A 24,906-nucleotide genomic window follows, 5' to 3' on the forward strand; every position below is an offset into this window, starting at 1 on the left:
CGACCTGGAATACTCCCTGGGGTATGTTCACTCAAACCGAGAGACTAATGAGAACTACGGTGTCTACTGAAAACTTGGAAACAACAGGTTATATCAGCTAGGTATGTGGCATAGACAAAATGCAGGCAAATACAGAATATCAGAGGGTTTAACAGAAAACTCTGAGTGTTTAAAAATGTAATACATTTCAAATAAATACATTTTACACATGGCTACTGAAAAAAATCTCCTGACAAAAGTGAGAATCAAGTATTTGTGGTTAGTACCATTTGAAAAAATGTTTAGTGTATTTAAGATTATGAAGGAAATTATTACTGTCACAAACCCTATAATGTGGCTGCTACCAGAGAAGACTTAGAGTAGTCTAGATTGCCTTTGTAAATGTGTATCCAGTAATAAAAATTATTCATAACTTCAGGTTGAAGACATTGATCCTAGCTTGTCAGCTGCTAATGGTACCATTGAAAATTATAAATATGAACCAACATATATACTATCCACTCCCCCCAAAAGAGGAGAGTCAATTTATTCGAGGGGAAATAACAGAGGAAGGCCAGTCATTCCTTTGCTTTTATCTAGTCATTCACCTTTATCTCAAGAAACAAATTTTTTCTTAATATGAACCAGAATATAAAGTTAGAATCTAGGGTTTAACAACAGAGAGCATCAATCTCTTAAAATCTCTGTTATTCTCACGCCATCAAAGTCATCCCTACCTCTTCTTCTTATTTGCTTATACAACGTATTGGCTTGGAGCAAAAGTAAAAGGTAAGCCTACTGCTGTCCTTTCAACACTTTTAGTATTGGTTGACACAGCCACAGAAAGAGGAAAGGAAACTGTAATAGATAAAGCTGCACAATACAGTCCAGGCACTGGTACTTTGGAAAGATCCAAGTCCACTAAGTTCCTGAGCTCAGTCCTCACTGATGGAGGATGGGGTTGGAGTTGGGGGAGACCTGACCCAGGATCCTCTGACTGGTGTTGGAATCTTTCTTGGCTTCAAGATGGGCTTGGTGTAGGATGAGGGAAACAAATACTGTACTGGTGGTGCAGGAATCACAAGAGGAGGTGCCCAAGATGCAAAGTGAGAAGGTGAGGGCAGAGGCAGAAGTAGAGAAGTGGAAGACAGTGGGCTTGGGTAGATGGAAGGACGGAGAGAAGAGAGCAATGGGAGCCATAGGAAGGTGCAAGATAGAGCCTGTCTTGGACCTCGGTGTGTTCTGATCCTAGGTGGGGAAGGGCCAGGACCCTCCATGCCTTCCAGGAAAGGGCAGTGAGGTCACTGTAGAAGAAAAGGAAAGACTTCTTTCTAGCAGCCCTGTGAATGTAGATCATATTGTAAAGACTGCTGGGATGAGAAGGGGTAAAATGAAGTTGTAAACTCCTCAAAATAGAGCTAGTATCCTGGGCTAGATCTCATGGACAGGTGGACAGGAAAGAGGTGGCCTGAGCAAACAGCAAAGTAGTGATTTTGGGACGTGACATTCGCCGGAGGCAAAGCACGCAGCTTATTCAGTTAAAGCACTGCTGCTGGACCCTGCGTCAGCTTGTTCCACAGCAGGTCATGTGGACAGTAGCCTGTTTCTGGAGCTCACCTCTGTTTAACTGTTGCCCAATCACATAACAGTTTATTACTTTTACTTTTCTCAAGTGGCATTTGCTGTACTATTAAAGATTAGTTTGTTAAGTTGAAAAAGAAAAAAGTGCTGCTCATTTGAGGGAGGTGAGAAAGGGCTTCCCATTGTGAAATATCAAATTTGGCTCTTTTAGTTTTGTCCTTTGCCTTTCTTTTCTTTTTTTACTTCCAGGTAATTAAAAAGAACATTTACTGTGCTGTGATAAAATAAATACAACATTTGCCATTTTAAGTGTACAATTCAGTGGTGTTATGCTCATAAGATTGTGCAGTTACCATTATTATCTATTTCCACATCATTTTATCACCCCAAACAGAATCTCTTCAACCACTAAGTAATAATTCCCTATTGTTCCTTCTACCAGCCCCTGGCCACCACAATTCTGATGTCTCTGTCCATCTGAATACTCTATGGTGAAATCACACCGTATTTGTCTTTCTGCATCTGGCTTCTTTCACCTAGCATACTGTCTTCAAGATTCATCCATATTGTACATGCACCAGAACCTCATTTCTTTTTATGACTGAGTAATATTTCATTATGTGGATATGTCACCTTTTTATTTATTTATCTTTTGATGGACACCTGGGTTCCTTCCACCTTCTGGCTACAGTGAATGATGTTGCGGTGCACACTGGCACATAAATGTTTTCTTCCACCCCAGTTTTCAATTCTTTTGGGTCTATGCCCCAGAAATCACATGGTAAGTCTGTTTAGCTTTGTGAGGATTCCCCATATTGTTTTTCACAGGGGCTGTACTATTTTATTATTTTACATCCTCACAAGAAATTCACATGGGCTCCAATTTCTCCATATCCTCAACAACACATTATTTTCTGTTGTTATTTATAGTAGCCATCCTAATGGGTGGAAGTGGTTATCTCATTATGGTTTCAATTTGCATTTCCTTAATGACTAACAGTGTTGAACATCTTTTTTCGTGAGTATTGGCCATTTGTCTATCTTCTTTGCAGAAGTATCTATTCAAGTCCTTTGTCTATCTTTCTGGGGAAATTCAATTTTGCCTGGCCCTGCTCAGAGGTCTTGATTTAGCTGCTGACACCACTGACTCATGATAGAACATGAGTAGCACCCAAGGGCTATAGGACTCTTAGGTTCATTTTCAACATCTTGAAAGAAATCAGTGGTTTTTAGAAAAAATAGTCCCACTCTAAACAGCATCATTGCATGGTTCTTTAGAAAATAATCTTGGGCATTAGCATTTAAGTAAGACATGTTCAATGTGTTTACAACCTAAAAGGGCAACAAAATAAATATTATATTTATTTATTCCTTAAATATTAACTAAATAGGTTCTATGTGCCCAGTCCTGTGGGACAGAGTAGATGGATATTCCATAGCGTCCTTGTTTATAGCCCAATGGAGTGGAATGAAATAAACAGATAATGAAATCTGGCTGTAACAGTTATATGAAAAAACTTACATGGAGTTAAGTAAGGTGATGGTATTATTATGGAAAGCTTCCTTGATTAGATGACACTGAGTGGAGATCTGCATAAAGTAAGGGGACCAGCCAACTTAATAGTATATTTGGGGAGGAGGGATATTCCAGGTGGACTCAAAAGCATTTGTAAAGGCCCTATGAAGGAGTTCACATGGCTTGCTTAATCATGAAACAGCAAGAAAACCTATGTGACTATATGCAGTAAGAGGAAGGTCACACAACTAATTACATGATTTGTACAAATTGTGAGTGAATATGTACCCACAAAGGCACAATAGGTTGGTACTGAATTTTAGGGTCCCAGTGGACATTGTCATTACCCTATATACATTTAAATAATAAGCACTTAATGTTACTTTCATTACCAGGTAGAAATCACATTTATGATATGGTTTAAATGTGGTTTGCCCCTATCAAAACTCATTTTGAGACTTAATTCCCTAATGTAATGGTATTGAAAGATGGGGATAATGAGGGGTGCCTGAGTCATCACCGCCCGTTTGAAGCAGTTGATGCTGGTTGGGGCAGGGCAGGGGGGAGGTCCCATAGGAATGGATTAGTTCTCAAGAAAGCAAGTTGTTATAGAAGAAGGAGCATGGCCCTTCCTGGATCTCTTCCTTCCTCTGTCATCACATGACCTCTTCTCACCTCACTTGATACTTGTTGCTCTTGGCCATGCTCTGGCTATGTGATGTCACCCGCCAAGTTGTGATGCAGCCTGGTGCTCTTGCCAGATGCTAGTGACATGGTGTTTGGACTTTTTAGCCACCAGAATCATGAGCCAAGTAAACCTTTCCTTTTCTAAAGTACCCAGACTCAGGCAATTTGTTACAGAATGCAAAACAGACTAAAACAATCTACCACAAGTTTTTTAAAAAAATTATTAATTTTGACAAAATACATATAAAATTTACCATCCTAATCATTTTGCCAAAAGATTTATTAGAATAGGTTCATGCATTTTAAAAAACCTGACAGTTCAGCTTTGATCATTAAGTGTTAAAAATATGTAATAACTGTGGCCTAATAGAAGTCTTGACATATTCACATTTTGATTTAGCAAACTTTAAATAATTGAATTTTTATACTGTCTTGAAAGTAGCTTTTTCCTGGAGCCACCAGCACTTTTTCTCTCGACCATCTTTATCCCAGACATATGCTTAAAGAGTTATGCACTTAGGAATTTATCAAAATTCTACCGATTTTTGGCCAACCCTCTTTATTATTTCCTCACAATGCATTTATTATGTCTGCTCCTTGAAAAGAAAACATATGGCCCAAGGGAAAGTGAAGAAATCACCTTTAACTGGAAGTTTCTTTGTCTTCCAGATAAAGAGTGAACCCCCACCCCCCACCCCCAGCTGCTGGAACTTGAAAAGATACTGCAAAGAGGCTGTTTCCTAAACACAGTAATTCAGATAGCTTTGACTTGTCACTTTATCAGGCAGTGTAATTTCTACCAGCTCCTGTGAATGCTCCTTTATTCTCCCAGTGTGGAAGCTTTTTTCCTTTCCTTTTTTCTTTTTTGAATTTAAAGATTTTTATTTATTTGAAATGAAATTTGAAATGATTTTTATTTATTTGACATTTATTTATTTGAAATTAAATGAAATGCTTTCTACTCTTCTCTGTAGTAGAAGTCAGTGACTTCCACGCTTGTCTTCCAAGAGTGCACTACTGGCCTGCTGGAGGCCAAGGATCCTTCCATGCGCCACTTCCATGCTAGAGGTGCACCAAACTGTTAAGGCCAGGAGTCTCCAAAGTGTCTCTTGAGTCTGCCACTTCCCTTTCTATGCATGCTCCTGGCCCTCAAGTTGAAATCCAGTGCTTCTCTAATGTTTTCACGAGGAAATCTTATTATAACACAGATTCTGATTCAGCAGGTCTAGGTTGGGGCCTGGGTCTCTGCGTTTTAACAAGCTGTCAGGCACTGCTGGTCCTGGAATAGCAAGTCAGAGCTTACGGGAAAGACGGTGAGGAAATCCAACTCATTAACGAGGCTCATAATACCCTGCGCACTTGCTCACTCTCATCTTTATTTAGCTACTTTGTTGCTTTCTCCTTTTCAGCGGGGGCCTAGGCTCCTTGACCTAAAACACACTCCATCCCCCTGCATTCCTCCCAGCAAATGTGTGCTCCTACTTAACCTTTAGGACTCCTGTCAACTCTGAGCAGAAGTATGAAATTACTGCTCTTGATCATTTTAGTTTAACGACAAAATTACATCTAGACTGGTTAGACCCTGGTACTACATGATCTTATGTTCCCTGGCCTTTCTCCAACCCTGGTCCCTTTGAAATTCTATGGTTGTTTTTTGTTTGTTTGAGTTTCCTGGTGTACAGTAAACTTAGGCAGCAGCCCCCTCATCTTCCCTAACATTTGCAGTAGGAGATTTTCTTAGTATCCCTGGTTCACTCTATGTTCCCTGGCATTCCAAGCTCCTGAAACCTGATTTTGTGCATGCCTGATGTTAAAGACCAAGGGCCAGAACATTTCCATATTCTCAAACACTGTACAGTCATCTGTCTATGTAATGACATTGAGAAATATTCTCCCATCGCTGGACACAGACACCATTTATCCTGAATGGGGACCAAGGAAGAATTCGCCCTTATGAAACACCCACTATGTGCCAGGCACTATGCTGCAGTCTTGTCTTCCTTGTCTTCCTTATCTTCCTGCAGTCTCATTAGAAACATGAAGCAACTTGCTCAGATGGTCAGTGATAAGTAGACTGCAAGAGTGCAAGGCGTGTAGCAAATGCTTAAGTACCAAATTAATGAATACTTTTCCCCAAAGGACCATTGTCTCTTAACTTCCCTTTGCAGATGACTGTAATAGTTTCCTACTGGTTCTGAATCAAATTCACACTCCCAAGCACAAATTTGGAAAGTCTCCACCAATTTGGAGCAAAATCAGAGGTACCTTCAGGGGAAGGAGTTGTAAAGGCAAGATTAGACATCTTTTCCGAGGTTTGAAGTCTCTTTCCTAATGCTGGCAGAACACAGGGCTGCCTGAAAACCCACAGCAGAGCTACTCCCGCCTCCTTATGCCTGTCACTCATGCCAGGGAAGGGAGAGCAGGTTCCAAGTGATGTGGCCTCTTTCACACTGACTCACTCCCAGCATAGAGCAGCGAGGAGCCCACCTACTTCTATACTCCCTCACCCATGGGGACTGCACTGCACAGTTAAGATGATTGGTCATGTATTCTGGTGCTTTGGTCATTTGTAATTTTACATAATTTGGACCCCTGGTCCCAGGGTATCCATTTGGGGCATTAAAAAAACTTGCCCCCCCATCAGATGTGATTGATTTTTTTATGGTCTCCTTTTATTTTTACACCTTGTAAAGGTTATTACTAATGGGCTAGGATTCAAGATAAGAGTTGTGTCCAAGTCCAGGTGCATCCTCACTAAATTTATTGGTCCCCCATATCTCATGCTCCATTGTCATCCACTTGGGGGTCTGTTTCTAGGTTTCCAGTCATTGTGCCATAGTAACACCACATTGTCATCTTCTACCTCAATTCCCCTGACATCCCCCTCTCACTCCAAGCAAAAGCTTGAGACTGACAGTGACCCAGAGGGCTCTATATGTTGTGACCTCTTTCTTACTTGACGATCTCTCCATTACTTAGGGAAGACCTTTTAGGGAATTGAGAAACTGCCAGTAATGAAAAATGATTTTCACATGTGCCATGGCAGAGATATCACAATAGGAGCCTATGCCATTTGGGTCCAGGGGAGTGCCTTGAAATTTCACTATAGTTATAGTAAGACTAAGCCATAAAGGACCTTGGAAAATATAATCAAACTACCTCCAAAAGCTTATGAGGCCAAACATTTCAGCTCTGAGGTTTTCCTGCACCCCCTCTCCCATGCAGCCCCAAGCCCCACAAGTGGCAGAAATGGGACACATACATGAGGAGGGGATTAGGACTGTCTCAGGGACAGTAGGAGGGCTGCAGTACGGTGGTACAGCAGTGTGCTTCTGGCTGGTGGTGGGGGTAGCGGCAGAAAGGAGTCTGAGGTGCCTGCTTTAGGAAGTGGAAGTATTGATTCAATATGTCACACTCCTTTTCCTCCTGAGTCAGGGACCGTGGCGCTCAGGCCCTGTGCTGAAGGTGTTCTGGGCGCCTATCTTTTCTCTCCAGTAGCTTTAAAGACAGCATTTTCTTTTCTGCTTAACATCAATTCTAGAAATCCCTCAATGAATACACGCTCAAGCAGACAACCCAGACCCCCCATACAGACTGGTTAGGGTAGCTCCCCAAACGCCAGAAAGCTTGCTTTTGTCCCATCACTCTCAGAGGTCTCTTTCCCCACTCCTCTGTCCCCCTTAAAGCCACTGTGCAAGGAATTTACCCAAGGACTTAAGACCATGGCCATTAGAGCAGACGCTTAGAGGAGTTTCACCCCTGGCTCTTGCTAGCTGTGCACACTTGAGCAAGTTAGTCTCTCTGTGCCTCAGTTTCCCCATCTTCCTGGCAAGGCGGAGTGAGCACCAAAGATAAAGCTCATAGCATATGCCTGCCACACAGGAAGGATTCAACAAATGGCAGGGACTTCAAATATATTAATCATATCCATTGTTAACTTAGAGCTGACCTCACAACCCTTTCTGCGGCATCCTATGACCTATGGCTGCCATTCTCATCACAATCACCAGCAGAGGTATTTACCTATAGATTGTTGGGACCCATCCCCCGGGTTTCTGATTTAGTAGGTACACAGTTTCCAGACGATATGATGCTGGGTCGAGGGACCAGAGTTGGAGAACTCTGAGTCTACAGGAAACAGTCCCAATTCCTACATCAGTTTGCATAGCCCGTTGGGACTCAGACCCACAGTCGTTCCCCAGCTGGCTTTATCCTACTTAGTCCCTCTCACTGACCCAGGCTCCAGACACAGGGATGGGATGGGATTTTCTTAGGTATGCTCTGCTTGCCCCACCTCTGCCCTTCTCCCACTGCACCCTCTGCTCTCAGAACCCACTCCTGCAGTACCAAGTCAGACTCAGCCTGACCAACTCTCCAGTTCAAAGTTACCCTTTCTGCCTCTGTGTTCCTGTAGCATCTCACGTGTTTTCTACAGCAATTTGCAAGGACGGAAGGATGGGAGGTCTTGAGCTTTGAGGTCAGAGGCTGCAAGGTCCTGACTCTGAAGTTTTCCATTATGCCCTCCACTATGCCCGTGGGGCTTTATTTTTTGTTTTATTGTCAGTAAATACTGAATAAATATACTCTGAATTGGAAGGGGGAAAAAGCTTACAAAGAGGCTAAAGGAACTGGCATGAATAACCCCAGGGAAGAGGAAGTTGTGGGCTAACAAATCTTCAACAACAGAATTAGTAAAATAAAGAAGACATTGGCCAACCAGTCTTTATCCTTATTAAAGAACAAATTTGAGGAAATGGGATCAAATTGTGGCATGTTAGCTTTAGGTCTGCTTTAGGGAAGTTCCTCACGTTAGGAATTATAAAACAGTTACACGGGTTAACAAGGGCAGACGTGAATAATCTCTACTAAGCCTTTAAAAATGAAAGGGATTGTCAATTACCATGAACATTCTGGATGTCATCCTGTTCATCTATCTTGAGTCTAAGGTAGAGAGAATATAAGGGCCTTCACGGGTCTTTTAACTGGAGATGGGTTTAGCAGCTACTTGTGCTACTACACCACAAACTTTTAGATTAGGTGCTAACTACATTAAAGCAAAGGAATAAATATTTTTTAAAAATCAACACCTTAGGGAAGTGGTTCATTTCTCACTTGGAAGAAGTGATGAGAACCTCAGAAAAACTGTAACACTGATAGGATCGTAGGCAAAGGTACTCCTCCTCTTTCCCCTCTTGCCCTGTTTAGCTATCACATTCACCAAAAGCTAACGAACAGTTTTTCTTCCTCATTTTTAATGGAAAGTCTTTAAATTTCTGATAGTGTGAGGAAGTGGCTCTTGTACTCTCAAAACTCTGAGCAGGAAATGTAATGAGCTATTATTACTCTGATGAACTAAAAGAATAGTTTTTGCAGTCACTTCTTCCTGCTGCTTGGAAAACTGGCAGCTTTCTGTCGGCTTGTGCCACATGGGCCAGCCTGTCTCCTGCTGGTTTAGGATTTTTCAGGGTGGGGAAGTCTAAAAGGGGCTGGCCTGAGAGGAAGGGAAACACTCATTTCAGGCAAGAGACCTGCCAGGAAAATGTATCATACAAACTAGATGGTTTTGCCAAGCTAAGGGTCCAACATAAACACTGCTTCTTGGGCAGGTGACCTATCTGCAGCCAGTACTGGGAGACCACAGGTCAGGCCACACCTGCTTGATGCTGGACCCTTTGGGGATCACTGGCTGCTTATCTCTCTTCAGAGTGAGTTTTGGTGCCCTGTTTTCATCCTGAGCTTCTCATTCCAGGATACCTCTGGGTCAGGAAATGGCTCTCTGAATTCCAGAGCACATAAATATCCTGCTCAATCCAGTGCTTTGGGGCTTGTTTACTCTAAACCAAAGAACTTTGTCTTTGCCTCCCAATAAGATAATCAGTGGAAACTTGGATTTTCATCTTTCCCTTGTTGTTTGGGAGAAAAGTCCTTCTTCACTTGAACATGAACCACATTTTGATTTGAACTAATGGGAATTTCCTTGTAAAACATAATTCAGGTGGTCCCCTATTTTGTCCTGCTATCTGCCATACCTTTTTTTACATTTATTTAATACTAGGTCCAACTAGCTGTATCCTTTGCATCTGTGCCATGAATACTGAGCATATAACCCTGCTGCCTCTGCACTCAGGTTCTTGTCTCACCACTGCCCTGACCTGATTTGAGCCTTTTCTAGCTCTTCCCCAAACCAAGGCAGTGACCTCCTTACTGGCCCCTGGGCCCCACCCCCAGACACTCCTCCCCATAACACACAAATCTGATCACGTCCCTCCTGGGCTCATAGTGCAGCAAGATTACCTCTGAACTACTTTGCTTGCACACAAGCTGTAAGTGCCGGCGCCTCCCCACTTCTCCCCCACACCCATAAGTCTGGAGATACTATATTTTCTACAGTTCCCTAAAAACACTCCAGTGCTTGGCCTCTTGCCATTCCTGCCACCACATGCAGCACAGCCAACCTGGAAGCCCCAGCCCAAATGTGTCACTCTCATGTGTTTTCTGTAGTGCTCTGGACACACAAGGGAGGGAGAAATGGAAGAGCTTCCCTGATACTTAGGTTAAGGTACTCTTTGTTCTGTGTGCCCACCACACTTTGCAAACACTCCCAGGAACAATGTCCTGCTGTCTGCACACATCTGGACTTAAGTCTTCTGAACAAGGGGGCTGTGGTCCTTGGTCTCTGTCTCTTTATCCTATTGGAAAGTGTCACACAGGTCATCGATGTTGAATTGTTTCAATAAATGAATGGACTTAACACAAATTCAGTCTTCCTGATCATCATCAAATGCTACGTCCCCAGGCAACTAAAGGCTGAAGGTCAATGGTGGCCAACAAAAACAAATATAAAGTTATCATCACATAGCCAAAAATAATGTGCTTCCACCTGCTGACCAGGGTCTTCTCTTCTGAGAGCTCACTGCAGTTGGAATGTGCCGCCGTGAGAACAGCAGCACCAGCCAGCCCTCTGGTGACAGAGGCAGATGGAGAGCTGCCAGGGAAGCGCTGGCAGGAAACAGACTTAGACCATCTCTCAGAATCAGGACAGAGACATAGGCTGTGTGTAACTTTCCTCAGCACCCACGTGGCTTCCAACCTCAAAAGCTCTCTGTGATTTTGGAGGGACCACGCCCGTTTTGCTGAAGCCTACTGTTCCTTTTTGGTTTCTTGAGCCTGGGAAGGGTGGAATAAACTGAACCTAAACTGTATTTCTAGCAACGGACACTCAAGAAAGCCCATTTATCATACCCAAAGGGAAATACATGCAAATGACTTCCTATAAATCAGGAAGGATAGGGAAAGGTGCTCGGAGGAAAAAATCACCTGTCACACAAGCCTACCCATGGTGCAAAGAGGCAGAGTTGGCCACCTGAGTGCTCAGAGGCAGGCGAGGCTCCCTTGTGGACCAGGGTCGATCAGGACCAACCAGGTCCAAGAACTGCAGATAGGCCATCAGCTCTCCTGGGGGTGGGGGACACCTGGCCAGTGAATAGAGGCCCTAGCACTTGTGTCCAGCCTTGGCCTACAAGCCACTTAGTTTCTTTTTTGAAAGGTTATAATAATAATTATAAAAAAGGAAGTTTCATTACTTATATAGATTAACTATATTATATTTCATATGTGGCCCAGGACAATTCCTCTTCACTCAATGCAGCCCAGGCAGGCCAAAAGTTGGACTTATCTGCCTACAGTGTGAACCACCTGGATGGCTGAGGACCATCACAGCAGGATGCAGATTCATACTGGGGAGGTGAACAAAAAAAGCATAGATGTTATTCCTAGAATCTATTGGACATACCATATGGTAAAAACACTAATTTTTTTCCCATGTTCTCCCAAAATAGGAAACTACAATGAGGGAAAATTTTTAATACTGACATGGCAGATAAAGTTCACACTACATCTCCTTAAAACAACACTTTTTCTGCAAAGGAGACCAGGTTTGGAACTCCCCTTTTCATGGCCTCATAAAACACTGATTTATTGACCTTCAAAGATACATCTTTATTGTTTCAGTTTTCCTGGTGTAAGAACTGCTGGTAGATAACTGAAAAATCAAGCCCGTAGGTCCTTATCAACATTGAGACTGTGTTCCTATCACAGATTTGCCGTTTGGGGGGAAATGGTGGAAAGGAAATAATAGGGGAGGTATCTCAAATATTTATCAACCCAGTGAATTAAAGGCCTGCTGAACTATGTATCGGTGTTCCCAAACAAAGTATCTTCTTTGAGATACCTTGTGCCTCCAGGATAGGATGGGTGGCAGGAAGAAAGACTCCACAGAACACCTACCTACCCTACAACCTCCAGCCCCACCCCAGGGGATTTCCTCTGAGGGCTCACCCCACAGGCCTTTCCAGGCATGTGTGGCCTATCTGCTTCTTATGAGCCTACCTTACCACCTCAATAAGGGCCATACAAGAGTTATCTCAAAACTATAAATTTTACTGCCTCATTTGTTTGGTGGGGTTTCCTGAATTAAGCACTGTGTACTTACTATCTGTAAGGTTATAAACAAATGTGGTTTCTTTCTGGCAAGACTCCTTTAGATCTTAACCACTCACACCATCCTCTTGACCTAGAAAGCTTTCTTCCTCGCCCACCTCTTGGAATCATTTCTTTCCTGACCCTTGATTTCCTACCGATCCTTCAAAGACCACCAGGGAACCTCTTCCTCCGACAGCCCTCAGGGATTCCCTCGTTCCTCCACTGCCCTCTGCACTCTTCTTATCAAGTGCTGCTTTATTATTATTACAGTTTCACCTCTTTTGTCCTTTCTACTAGACAGTGAGTGACCTGTGAAGATACAGCTATGTCTTCACCCTGTTTCTCACTGGCACAATATTTTACACAACATAAATGTTTGCTGTCATGAGAATGAAGGCATTTGCCTTTAGATCTTAGATATTAGATAACCTGAGAAAAGCATAGCTGTGCATTACCCATGACCTTACTGAAGAATGTGCATCGATATTTTCTTACTTGGAATGAATGGCAGTATTATCAACATAAAAACTCAAAACTTTTAAGAGGCAAAAACTCTTATTACATCTGAAAACCAATTAAATCCCTAATATAGGCAGAGCTATAAATCACAAAAATGTTTGAAAGGCAAAGTTTACTGGCTTCTAGTTAAGCCATTGAATCTATTTTTTTGGCAGTACTTTACCACCGAATTACATCCTCAGCCATTATTATTATTATTATTATTATTATTATTATTACTATGATTATGATTATAGGATCTCTCTGAATTGCCCAAGCTGGCCTTGAAGTTGAGATTTTCCTACCTCATCCTCCTGAGTAGCTGGGATTACAGGCATGTGCCACCACATCATGTCGAATCTATTTAATGTCATAAGTATAATACATTTAATGCATTTTCTAGAAGCTGGTTTTGCCAACTATTTTGCACAATTGATTCCCTGGCTCAGCATTTCCTCTGCAGTTTCCTAAGTCTGATAACTAATGACATGCATGGGTTTGCCAGTGCAATTTCCAAATTTTTGAACTAATAGAATAGGTTGGCCAAAGAAGTGGTAATTGAACATAGAGAATGTTTGTAAGTACATCTTTTAAGGATTTTTTTCTTTTCTTTTGTGAGGATGATATTTTAATATTACATTCAGACCTGCCCTTTAGACAGTGTGGATTTCCACCGGGGAGATTGGGCACAAACAACAATAATCAGAAGAGCATCCCAATGTCATTTGATTTGACTAACAATGCAGAATATTATATATGATTTAAAATCACATAATTAATGCTCAATGTGTATTCTAATTGTAGTGTAATTTGAATTCTAACTTGCTTAGAATTGAAGCAGCACATGTTCTTAACTGATGATATAATGGGAAACAATAAAAACATGCCTCTTGTCCCCCCCAAAATGCACATAATCAAAGTGGCTTAAAGAGAAACAGAAAGGGAATAGTAGTTATTGAATGGTTGCTCTGAAAAACAAACCTGTTTTGATAGCATTTGCTGTTAATATTAGAACCAAATGCATTTTATGCACATATGTATGTAGTTTTTGCAAAAGCAACATGAGAATCTTTATTAGCTGTGTGGTCAGACAAGCTTTTCTTAGGTGGCTAAATGTTCACTGGAGCCCTAGCCCTTTGGTTCAAATAAGGTAGCACCCTGTTCAACCTGTTGAACTCTTAATTAAGCAACACCTGAAGTGCTTAAAATGAAAAATTCCATTGGGTTTTTCCGCCTTCTTTTTCCTCAGCTGTTCTAAGAGACCCATAAAACTAGGAATGAAGGAGAAAGAATCGGCACCAGAATTTTCTGCTTCAGCCTGCAGCATGTTTCCACTATTTCTGTAAAGGCTTTCCCCCCAAGCTAGATTTCCTCCCTCTTCTCACTCCAAACGTAGTTAGGTCTCCAAGTGCGCCTCACGTGTCTTCGCAGACCTCAGAGCTCTGGTGCCGAGAGATGCTGGCAGATGCCCAAGTCACTTTTACCAAAGAAGAGAAATCTGAAACTGCTGAAACCAAGAAAACCTCCAACATTCGCCTGTCCCTCTGAGGAACTCTGAAGTATAAATGATTTTTATAGTACAGTCTTTGGTGTGCTGGGTCTGCTACACTATATAGCTCTCCTTCAGGGCAGAAAATCATTACCTGGCTTCATTTACTTGGTAATTGTACTGCCTGATCTTCGAGAGTCCTGGGCAGCAAGGCTCTGAGAAGGTACTCAGTTTCCAGCAACCTGTAACCAGGCTGAAGCTCTTTATCATCCATGAGGTGCTCCTAGGCATGAGGGCAGGGGACAGCCCCTCAGCTCCAGGGATCAAGGGAATCAAGGCTCTTCCTGGATGGAACTTTGGCTACCTTGGGGGGTGGGTTCTCCAGAACTGATTGCCTCCTTTAGGGAAGGGCAGTTGGACCAGGGGAGCCCCAGGGGGGCTTTGGCCGCAGTGAGATTAGCCTTTACCCTGCGCTGTGGATTTCTGTGCCATCCCAGCGCAGTACCAGGCTGGGGTCATAGACAGAGGGGCTGTTTCTGACACCAGTACTGGCTCCAAGCACTTCATTGTACCTGGGTTTCCCCGATTGGAAAAAAAACATTTTACCTGAACAGGGTCAGAAGGTTTCTGAGAAGGGATTCTATGGTTAGTCAAGGGCAGAACCTGAACTGGCAGACTTTAAACTCTGGGAAGAGTCGAGAGGGGCAAGGGGAAAACAGCGAGAACATAAAAAAGAAGGCTCGTCTGCCTTTCAGAAGAAGTCTCCAAATTCTCTCATAGTAATGCTCTGAAGAGGGGATTGCTCCGTTCTTCAGATAAAGAGTTAAGTGAAGTAGGGAAGGATGCGAAGCCCAAGTTAGAAACCCAGCGCTCCCGGCGGACACCCGCGGGTCTGAAAGCAGATCCCTGAGGGAGATCTTTAGGAATGGTCCTCGCTTGCTTACTCTGTTCGCAGGGAGCAGGGGCTGGGTCTACACCGCTGCGTTCCCACAACAGCCACTTGCTGTAGACTCTTAGTAGGTGCTCAAGTGTTTGGAGGGTGACTGGTATCGTCAAAAGCTGCGATTAAGTGGGGCATTTGGAAATGCCCAGGTCCCGGTGTTGGGGTCCCATCAACCGTCTCTTCTGCGCCCCAATACCCCTCCACTAGCTCTTCCCTCCCTCTGCAATCCAACTCCGGTAACCACCCCAAAACTCCAGGTTTCCCTCCCCTCAAAGTTTGGCGTTCGCTGGTAAAGGCAGAGGGGGGGGCTCCACGTTTCAGGACTCCTGGCGGTCGCAGCGTCTCGGTCCCTCGCGCGCGCTCCTTACCTGCAGCGGGGCGAACAGCACCCACAGCGCCAGCAGCCTGGGCAGCGGGCCGCGCCGCCGGGTGCGCGGGGCCATGGCGCGGTGCAGGCCGGCTAGGCGCCGCGCCTCTGCCGCCTCGGTGGCCCGACTGAGCTGTCGCCCTCCGCCGGCCCCGCCCCGCCCCGCCCCGCCCCGCCCCGCCCCGCCGGCTCCAGCACCCCCTCCGCCGCCCGCCTTGCACCGCCCTTCGGACGGCCAGGACCGCGCGGCACCCGCCAGGTGGTTCCCGAGCGGCTGAGCTCCAGAAGGCCGGCCCGGAGCGCACCGGCAGGGGAGGGCAGGGCGCCCTGGGAAAGTTCGCGGCGCGCAGGGCCTCCGCGGGTTCCTGGCCTGGCAGTCCGGTGCTCGGTCGCAATGGACGCGCGAGTTAGCCGGGGAGCGTCCGGTCCTAGGCTCTCCAGGTGGCGCTGCCCGCGGGCGGTCTCTGAGGACAGGTGGGTTGGACCACACGACCTTCAGTGGCCCTTGATTTCCTGCACCCCAGGCCTTGAGCTGGCTGCCTTTCAGGCTTAATCTTCCCCAGGTGGATGCACCGCCCAGAATTAACAAGAAGAGGCCCTCCCTGGTGACTACAGTTAAGGGGTCAACACAATATATTGTCCACGACGTGACCTCCTAAACCCCTCTACATAGAGTCATAGCGCCGCTCTTCTCTTCACAGTGACTTCCTCCACCACCCACGTCCTTTTGCTTGTCCTCCAGATCCTTCTCTGGCCGCTGTTGGCCTCCTCTGTCCGTGCCTCTCACCCCCTCACCGACCCGTCTGTCGGACCTACCAGGCTCACCAGCTCTGCACTCGACATCAGCCTCGAGGCGACCTTTGACCCCGACCTCTAAGTCGTACCTTTTCTGATACAGAACTAACCAGGCGTCTGGCATCATATTGTATTGCCTCTTGTCATTTGCTTAAGAGTATGTCTTCCTTCATGTCAACTCACAGATATACCCACTCTTCTGTATAGGGAACTTTTTGTTTATTCTAGGCCAATAGAAACACTGTATTCCATTTTGAATTCCTTGTGTGCCACAATTATCTACTTGTTGTACTTTTGGCCCAGGTAATGGTCTATTTTAGTGACTTCTATTTACTTGTTCTGAGAAAATGGCGTAGAAATTTCCCACTGCTGTTGATTTTTCCTTTCAGTTCTTTTTCCTTTTTTCCCAATGCTTTTGAAGCTGATTAGAGACACACAAATTTAAAATCGTATCTTCTTGATAAACTGACCCCTTTATCATTATTATATGCCCTCCTTGGTAAAATTTGAGGTTCTGAAGTCTTTATTAGCCACATCATCTTTCTTTTTTTTTTTTTTTGGTCCCTGGGATTGAACTTGGGACAAGGCAGGTGAGGTGCTGGAACCACTGAGCTAAATCCCCGGGCTCACATCATCTTTCTTATAATAGCATTTACACATTGTATTTTAACACATCTACACCTGTTTAAAGTCTTGTGTTTTCATTTTATTTAGTTTTACAATCTCTGCCTTTCTATTAGAACATTTAGACCATTCACATTTAGTGTGATTATATATACATATATATAGTGAAATTTAAGTCTGCTGTTTTGCTATTTGATTTCTATTCATTCTGTCTTTGTTCCTTTTGCTTTCTTTTCCTATGTTCTTTTGGATTATTTTTAGAATTTCATTTTTCTTCATAGCATATTTTATATATGTATATCCTTGTTATATATAAATATGTATACATACATTATACACACATATATTTATATCTTTTTAGTGGTAACACAATATGCCTCTATAACTTATCTGGGGGGTGCTGACTTAAGTAAAAATATAAATATCTTTTAATGAAGTAATTTATATATTGGAATCTAATATACCAATACATAAAATGAGAGGCCCAAGGATGTTTACTGTACAATGATGTTTACTGTAGGATTTTTATAAAATCACAAAAGGAAAAGAATGTGAATGTTAATAGAGAAATGGTTGGAAACATTGTGCTCTACAATGCAACTATTTAAGAAAATTAAGTAGTTTTGGAAAAATATACAGTCTATTAATTACAAGTAGCAAGTTATAGAGCAATATCATCTCATGTTTGTAAGCAACAACCATAAATGTGATTTTATTTATATAACCCTAGGAAGTTTTTGGACAAAGTAATAGCAGACACTAATGCTTTCACTGAAAAATAACATTTAATCATCACAACAGCCTTGTGAAAAATATTATCATTACTCTTATTTTACAGATGAGGAAGACAGATGCACAGAGAGATTAATAACTTGTCTAGGGTCACATGTCAATATATGGCAGAGTTGGCATTCAAGTCCTGGAGGCCTGACTCTGGAGTGTGAATCACTGGTCCTGCCTCAATAAGCACCAAATTTTTATTATCAAGTGAGTTGCAGAAGGGAAAAGGGAAATAATTTTATGTTTTATGTTTTTAAATCAAAGAAGCCTCTTGATTTATGATGTGATTCCCTCAAGAGAAGCCCATCATAAGCTGAAAATATTACAAGTCAAAAATACATTTAATACACCTAACCTACTGAATGTATTAGACTAGCTATATAGTCCACTGTAGAATATTGATTGTTTCCCTTCCAGATCTGGTGGCTGACAGGGAGGTGAGGCTCAGTGCCCCCCACCCCCACCCTGAGAGAAGAACACCTCATACATTGCTAACCAGAGAAAAGATCAAAGTTCAAAATTCAAAATCTCAACTATGCTATCACTTTTGCACCAGTGTAAAGTTGAAAAGCAGTAAGTCTAACCATCATTAAGTCAGATACCAACTGTATTTACACTGAAGAAAAAATAAGTACTTTTGCATTTTTAATGGACAATTGTGAAAACTTGGTAACCAGATGTTAAAACTCTAAGAAAGTATAGAAATTATCACAATGAGAAATGAAATAATATTGAGTTATCTGGCCTATATTATCTTAAATTGGAGACAAGCTTTCTGGAAAAATGAGTGGTTGGGAAAGCTGGATGAGATACGATTTCACTAAAAGGAACTGACTTGTGGGACAAGGTACTTTCACTGTGGCACATTATGAGAAATACCAAGGCCTACTCCTGGCACATTTCCAACATTACCACCTTCTATTTTCAAAAAAAGATTAGGGGACTCAAAACTTCTGCTTGGAAAGCCCCAGAGGTGAGTGTGCTGGTTTGGGAAGCACTTTTGAAAAGTAGAATGCCAATGTTAACACATTAAATCTACCAAACAATCTCAATGTTTACACATTAAATCTACCAAACAGGGCCGGGGATTTAGCTCAGTGGTTTCGACGCCTGCTGTGCAAGTGCAAGGACCCGAGTTCCATCCCAGGTACAAAAAAAAAAAAAGTCTACCAAACAATCTAAAAAATGAGATTATGGTTAGGTTCTACAGAATATCCTCTCAAATAATTCAAACATTTTATAAATATTAATGTAGAATACCATTGGTTAATAACAAAATCTTTAAAATGGGCTTGAGGATGTCATCGTACATATATATATATATATATATATATATACACACACACATATATATATACACACCATTATTATGGAAAACAAGTTATCTCTAGTACTAGTTTGCTATAGTAACTGAAGAATATGCACAATTATAGTTCAGATGGTCACTCATTTACAAAAACTACTTTAAATGCTATTTAATGCCATGTGATTACAAAAGACATTTATAAACATACACACAATTACATTTTCATTATGGGTAATAAATGTACAAATATTTTAAACAATCAATACTTTACTATTTATCAAAGTTAAATGTTTCCAATTTCTAAGAATGAATGAGCTGACAATGAATTTTCGTATTTGTGCTAGGAGAAACCATGCACTGTACACATATACAGGAATCACAGGTTTAAATTGAAGAGGATTGAAGGACAGTATGCACCTCACCCTGGAAATCCCCACTTATCCTCACTTCTGCATAAACTCTAGTTTTCAGAATTAAAAAGATAAAATAAGAATGTGGTTATTATTTTTGTTTCTAGTGGATGGCTTGCAAGTACTGTATTATATTGTAACAGGACTTCATTTAAGCATAAGAAAACATAGGCCCAATCTTGTAAATGAAATAAATATCAGGAAAAATAAGAAGTACTCAATTTATGTAATTTTTTTCACTTGGTGATATAAAAATAGTTACTGGGCACAGACTTAAAGTTATTAAATAAACATAAGATTTCACAAATCGTCCTTACATGAAAGATTCTTACTATCTACTCTGTGATGTTTTGCTCTTCTTCTCATATGTGCCATTAAACACTTTGAAAATGAAATAAACCATTGATAAATCAGTGTTGACTCAGAGATAAATCAAGGTGCACCTGTACATAAAAGGAAAACTTGAATTCTAAACATGGGCTCCAACCTTGCACACTTTGGTAAGACAAGCAGTTTTGTAGTTCTACAGATCTGATGTTTAAAATAAATTAATTTCTAAACTGAATGAATAAAACTAGTAGTTATCACAAACTTTCTAAATATTCCACTACCATAAATAATTTCCAGTGGAAATGGGGATATAATTTGCATCTCTGCTATTTCCCTCCTTCTTAGTTCTATTTATGATTTATATACCACATTTGGAGGAAGTGGGGCTGTATGTCCTTTATACATGAACACAAGTGTTTTTCTATATGCTGAAAATTGACTTACAAATTGGTCAGGTTCAGGCTGACCTCTATAGATGACTGATGCACCTATCTAGATTCAGATACAATGACTATTGCTTAGTAATACAGAGTCCACCAAAAATATGCACACACACTTCAGTAGTTTGTCATACTAACAAATGTCTGGAAGCTAATGGTCACTGCTATGAGTGAGCAACTCTTGCAATTGTAGAGGCCAAAAGTAACTTGTATTAATCTCATGATGTCTCAATAAATTTAGTATCAAAATATTTATACAAGTTTTTCTTTTCCTGATGAATACATTTTTGGGGGTGGACTCTATTTTTTCTATTGCAGTCTAACATATATACAGCTTGAAGAATTTTTACAAAATAAAAACATACATGTTGCCAGCCCACAAATCATAAAGTAGAATATCACCAGCACCCTGAAAACCTGTTATGCTTACTTTAGTAATTGGTCCTCATCATTCTAGATTAATTTTTTTTTAATACCAGGGATTGAACTCAGGACCTTGTGCTTGCGAGGCAAGCGCCGGAAACACTGAGCTAAATCCCCAACCCTAGATTAAATTATTGTATTATTGATTAGTTTTATCTGCTTTTGAATTTTATATAAATAGAGTCTATGTTGTGGTATGTATTATTTTGTGTTTGACTTTTGTTCAATGTTAGGTTTGTGAGATTCTTTTATGTTATTAATGTACATTGCTGCATTCTTTTTATATAGCACTTTTTTCATCATTTTACTGTTGAAAGTTATTAAGGTTGATGTCAGTTTGGGGCTCTTAGGAATTTACTGCAATGAACATTCATGGATGTCTTTTGGTGAATATATGTTTGCATTTCTGTAGGAATGAAAATGTTAGGTCATAGGGAAGCACATGCTCAATTTTAGTAGTTACTGTCAGTTTTCCAAGTAGCCATACAAATTTGCTGCTGCCAGAAGTGTATGAAGATTATACCTGTGGTACATCCTTGTCCACACTTGATATTATCAGCCTTTTAAATTTTGGCTCTTTTAATAGGAATCTTCGTGTCATTTCATTTTGACGATTTATCATTGTAAATGATGTATCATTTTAATGATGTACCATTACATCTAATGTATTATTATTATTATTTTCTTTCCTGATGACTAATAACTTAGTAACTATTTGGATATCCTACTCTGTGAAATGCTTCTTCAAGCAAGAAGTTCAAAATATTTACCATCTAGTTATTTACAGAAACAGATCCCTCCTCCCTCAGTACTTCGGTAGCATCCTTAGAATTTTGAAGATGAAGTGTTCATTTGCCTTTATGGTGGATCAAATTCTTACTTGTTTCTGGTGCAAATCTACCTCTAACCCATTGTTTTGGGCCTATTTTTTCATGCAGAGGTTGGGGAGCACAATTAAAAGTGTTGGTTTTGCAATATCCCCTATTTGTCTTTGGGAAGGAATCTCTAACATCCTAAGGCATGCTACTTAACATTGGTTTCTTCATCATAAAATGGGGAAAATAATATCTGCCTTGTAGGGTTGGTATAAGAATTAGAGCTAACATGTGAATATGTCAAGTGTCCTACATAATACACTCAATAAATAGTAGATGTTGTACCTTAGGGTCTCTGTAAGTACATCTCTGAATTAGCTCACTTTCTCATCTCTAAGATACAATACCTAACACCCACAACTTAAAAGAGGAGAGGTTTAATTTGTGCATGGTTTCAGTCCATGTGGCTGACTCCAAGGCAGAGACATCATGGTGGAAGTGTGCTGTAGCAAGGTGCTCAGTTTATGGTAGCTGGGAAGCAGAGCAGGCAAACAGTGCCAGAGAAGAAGGGGCAAGAGACCAACCATAGTCTCCGAGGCCATGCCTCCACGACCCACCCACACACACCTAGACGGGTGTTTCACTAATCCCTGGGTGGATATCAAAGCCAATCAAGTTGAAACTCCAACCTAACCACCACAATCTCTATGCAGGTGGTCTAATTCCTTTTGGATTAGGCTGAAAATCGTGACCAGGTTCCTAGAAGTTCATAAGAAAATGCCTACTTATTAGAAAACAGAAATACCTTTAAATTTCAATACATACAAAACAACTGTTTTTGTGATTTCTTGTCAAAGAATATATTCTCAAACTCTATCATTCAATTCCTTTTAAGTATTTATAAGAAATAATGTTCATGAAAAATTGTTTAAAGATTTTGAAGTCTGTCTGATCAGTGTCTCCCAGAGAGTATTCACACAAAACGTTTTGTTGGGCTATTAATAAAAGAAGCATTTATTTAAAAAGTGGTTATTTGGTAAAATGTTTAAGAAAGCTTATATTAGACAAAATTAAATCCATATCTTTACTGAGAAGTTCTCAGATTCTTTAATATGCTGATTTGCATCTTAGAAAAGAAAGGCTCATACATAGTCTGTAGCATTTTCCAAAGTTATTTGACTATGATTCTCTGGAGGTATATATCTAAATTTTAGTCTTGAGTCAAGTGATCAGAGAGTCGTGTACTTGGACTGCATTGTCTTGCTCCCTATAGATTTTCTTTCTTAAATTCAGCTGTGGCATTCTGTATTATAATGAGGGTCACTATAAGAAATGGCCACTTAAAGCTCCTATAGTACTGATAGGGGTATCCTGAGGAAGGACTACATTTCATGAAGACTCATGGCAGAAATACCTCTTGGGCTTCATTAGCTCTGCCCAATATCAAGCACTACGAAAGGTCTAAGGTTTTACCCTACTTGCAAGCTAAGAAGTAGGATTCCACTTCACGGATGCTAACAGAAAACATAAGGTTGCTGGTGAGAGGAAAAGGACAGTTTTTATACACTGCAATTGTAGTAACCAGATTATTAATATTATCTTCAGCTCCTGGAACTCCAGTCCTCACAGGTGATGCAAATGGGGGCACATGATGCATGAATGTGATTTACAGGGGGAGAAAATCTAAATTTAGAGAAGCTAACTTTAAATAATAGATAGGACGCCTACCTACCTGAACTTTACCTTGGACGAAGACAATATTATATGGGGTAGAAAATAAATGTTTTCTTTGTTCTGGAGAAATATACTGTTATGGCTCGTGTCTAGCTGTCCCCCCAAAGCCTCATGTGATCATAGGTGAGGCTTTTTCACAGGTGGCTGAATCTAGTGTGTGATGCTGGGATTAGGGATGTGTGATTACTAAACCAGTACACTGATTGGTTTGGCACCACCCTAATCCCAGTAGGCTGGATAAGATAAAAGAGGCAGAAAGACACTGTTAAATTCCCTTGTTGCTTTTGCTGTCTTCTACATGTAATGATTGTTGCCCCTCTGCCATGTGCCACCTTGCCTTGCAGCCAGCGGATTATGGATTAAAAATCTCTACAAACTGTGAGCTAAATGAACCTTTCCTTCTTTAATTTTGGGTGTTGGGTATTTTGTTTCAACAATGAGAAAAGTAACTAAGACATATACTATGTCTTCTAAGGCTATTTGCTGTAGAAGGATCCTTGGAGAAATAGTCTGAAACTAAGATAATTGGTGCCTCTGCTTGTTAGACCTGCAAAAATGTGAGACCTGTGGAGTATTTTTACCCAACATCACATACACAAAGATCTCAATTAGCTTATTATTTTACTCTTAAAATATAGATGAATAATCAAAGGTTACTAGATGTTTGAAGATATATCCAATATGAAACAAAATGATGAATGAAAAAGTACCACTGAAGGAAATAGAGATAATGTAATAAGCTTGAGAATAAAAATAATCCTAATTAGTATTCTCAAGGAAATTAAATGGGGTTTGCATCCTTGATATAAGAGCATAATGCTACGAAATAGGATTAGAGAACACAAAGAGAAATCTTGGAATGAACATAAATAGCAAAGGAAAAAATTCCACAATATAAGAACTGGAAGTTAAAAGTTTAGGAACTCTTTCAGGAAAAAAAACCCAGCTGAAAGTAGAAAATTTGAAAAAAAGATATTGTGGAAGAGAGTGCTACTTTCTCCCCATTGTATGTACAGTATTTACTTTCTTGTCAAATATCTTAATTGGGCACATAATTTCAAGGAATAAAGACAAGTTTCAAATTGAATAAAAAAGACCCTCTTATACAACATTACTTTGATATTTTAGGACACAGAGATTAAAGAGGATCTTGTCATTTATTTAAAAGAAAAGAAAAACAGAAACAAAACGGGGACCTCAGATATCTAGTAGGAAGGCCCATCAGACCCTTTAGTTCTAGTTTTAAGGAATTACCCAGATTCTCAGACTATCAGGTCTAATCCCATCATCAGAAACCTGCTTACCTCACTTATCAGAAACTTCTTTTTCCTTTTTTCTTATTTAAACCTGAGCTCCTACCCCTGAGCCACTCTGAACATCTTACCTTTATCTACAATCTCTTCTCTGGTGGTTCTTTTCTGTATCTCAAACTATGTAATAGGTACCATATTGCATCTCATTTCTTCAAAAGAAAATTACTAATTAGTTAACTTACTTGAATATTCATGTTATTATTATTATTATTTTACTTCGAGACCCACTCCTCAGATTTCCTTCAACATTCACCCTATCTCATTTTCCTTTACCTAATTTAGATTCTGTAGTCCACTGGACTGTTGTCCAAAGAGAAGTTATTCCTCTGATAGGACCTTTAAAACCCCTGTCTTTTCTCCCCCTCTTATGCACACGGAGAAACAGCCCTGGTTAT

At 41.0% G+C, this 24,906-nt stretch overlaps 1 protein-coding gene across 5 annotated transcripts in view; it reads right to left on the reverse strand.

The window, feature by feature from the left end:
* Tnfrsf11a (TNF receptor superfamily member 11a) overlaps positions 1–15,677 on the reverse strand; it is a 58,618-nt gene extending 42,941 nt beyond the window's left edge. For 3 of the 5 annotated variants that reach the window (XM_013077262.3, XM_087191785.1, XM_087191770.1), the window contains exon 1: positions 15,543–15,671. In XM_013077262.3, coding sequence (XP_012932716.1) covers positions 15,543–15,617 — 75 coding nt within the window. In that variant the 5' untranslated portion in view covers positions 15,618–15,671. Of the gene's footprint in view, positions 1–15,542 lie in introns of all 5 variants that reach the window. The other 2 variants (XM_021239256.2, XM_087191787.1) reach the window with 1 other exon arrangement.
* Between the last annotated feature and the right edge of the window lie 9,229 nt (positions 15,678–24,906).

Source organism: Heterocephalus glaber, unplaced genomic scaffold, assembly GCF_053883595.1.
Source record: "Heterocephalus glaber isolate CG9 unplaced genomic scaffold, H.glaber_assembly_v1.0 deba00000331, whole genome shotgun sequence".
In the NCBI taxonomy this organism is placed as follows: domain Eukaryota; kingdom Metazoa; phylum Chordata; class Mammalia; order Rodentia; family Bathyergidae; genus Heterocephalus; species Heterocephalus glaber.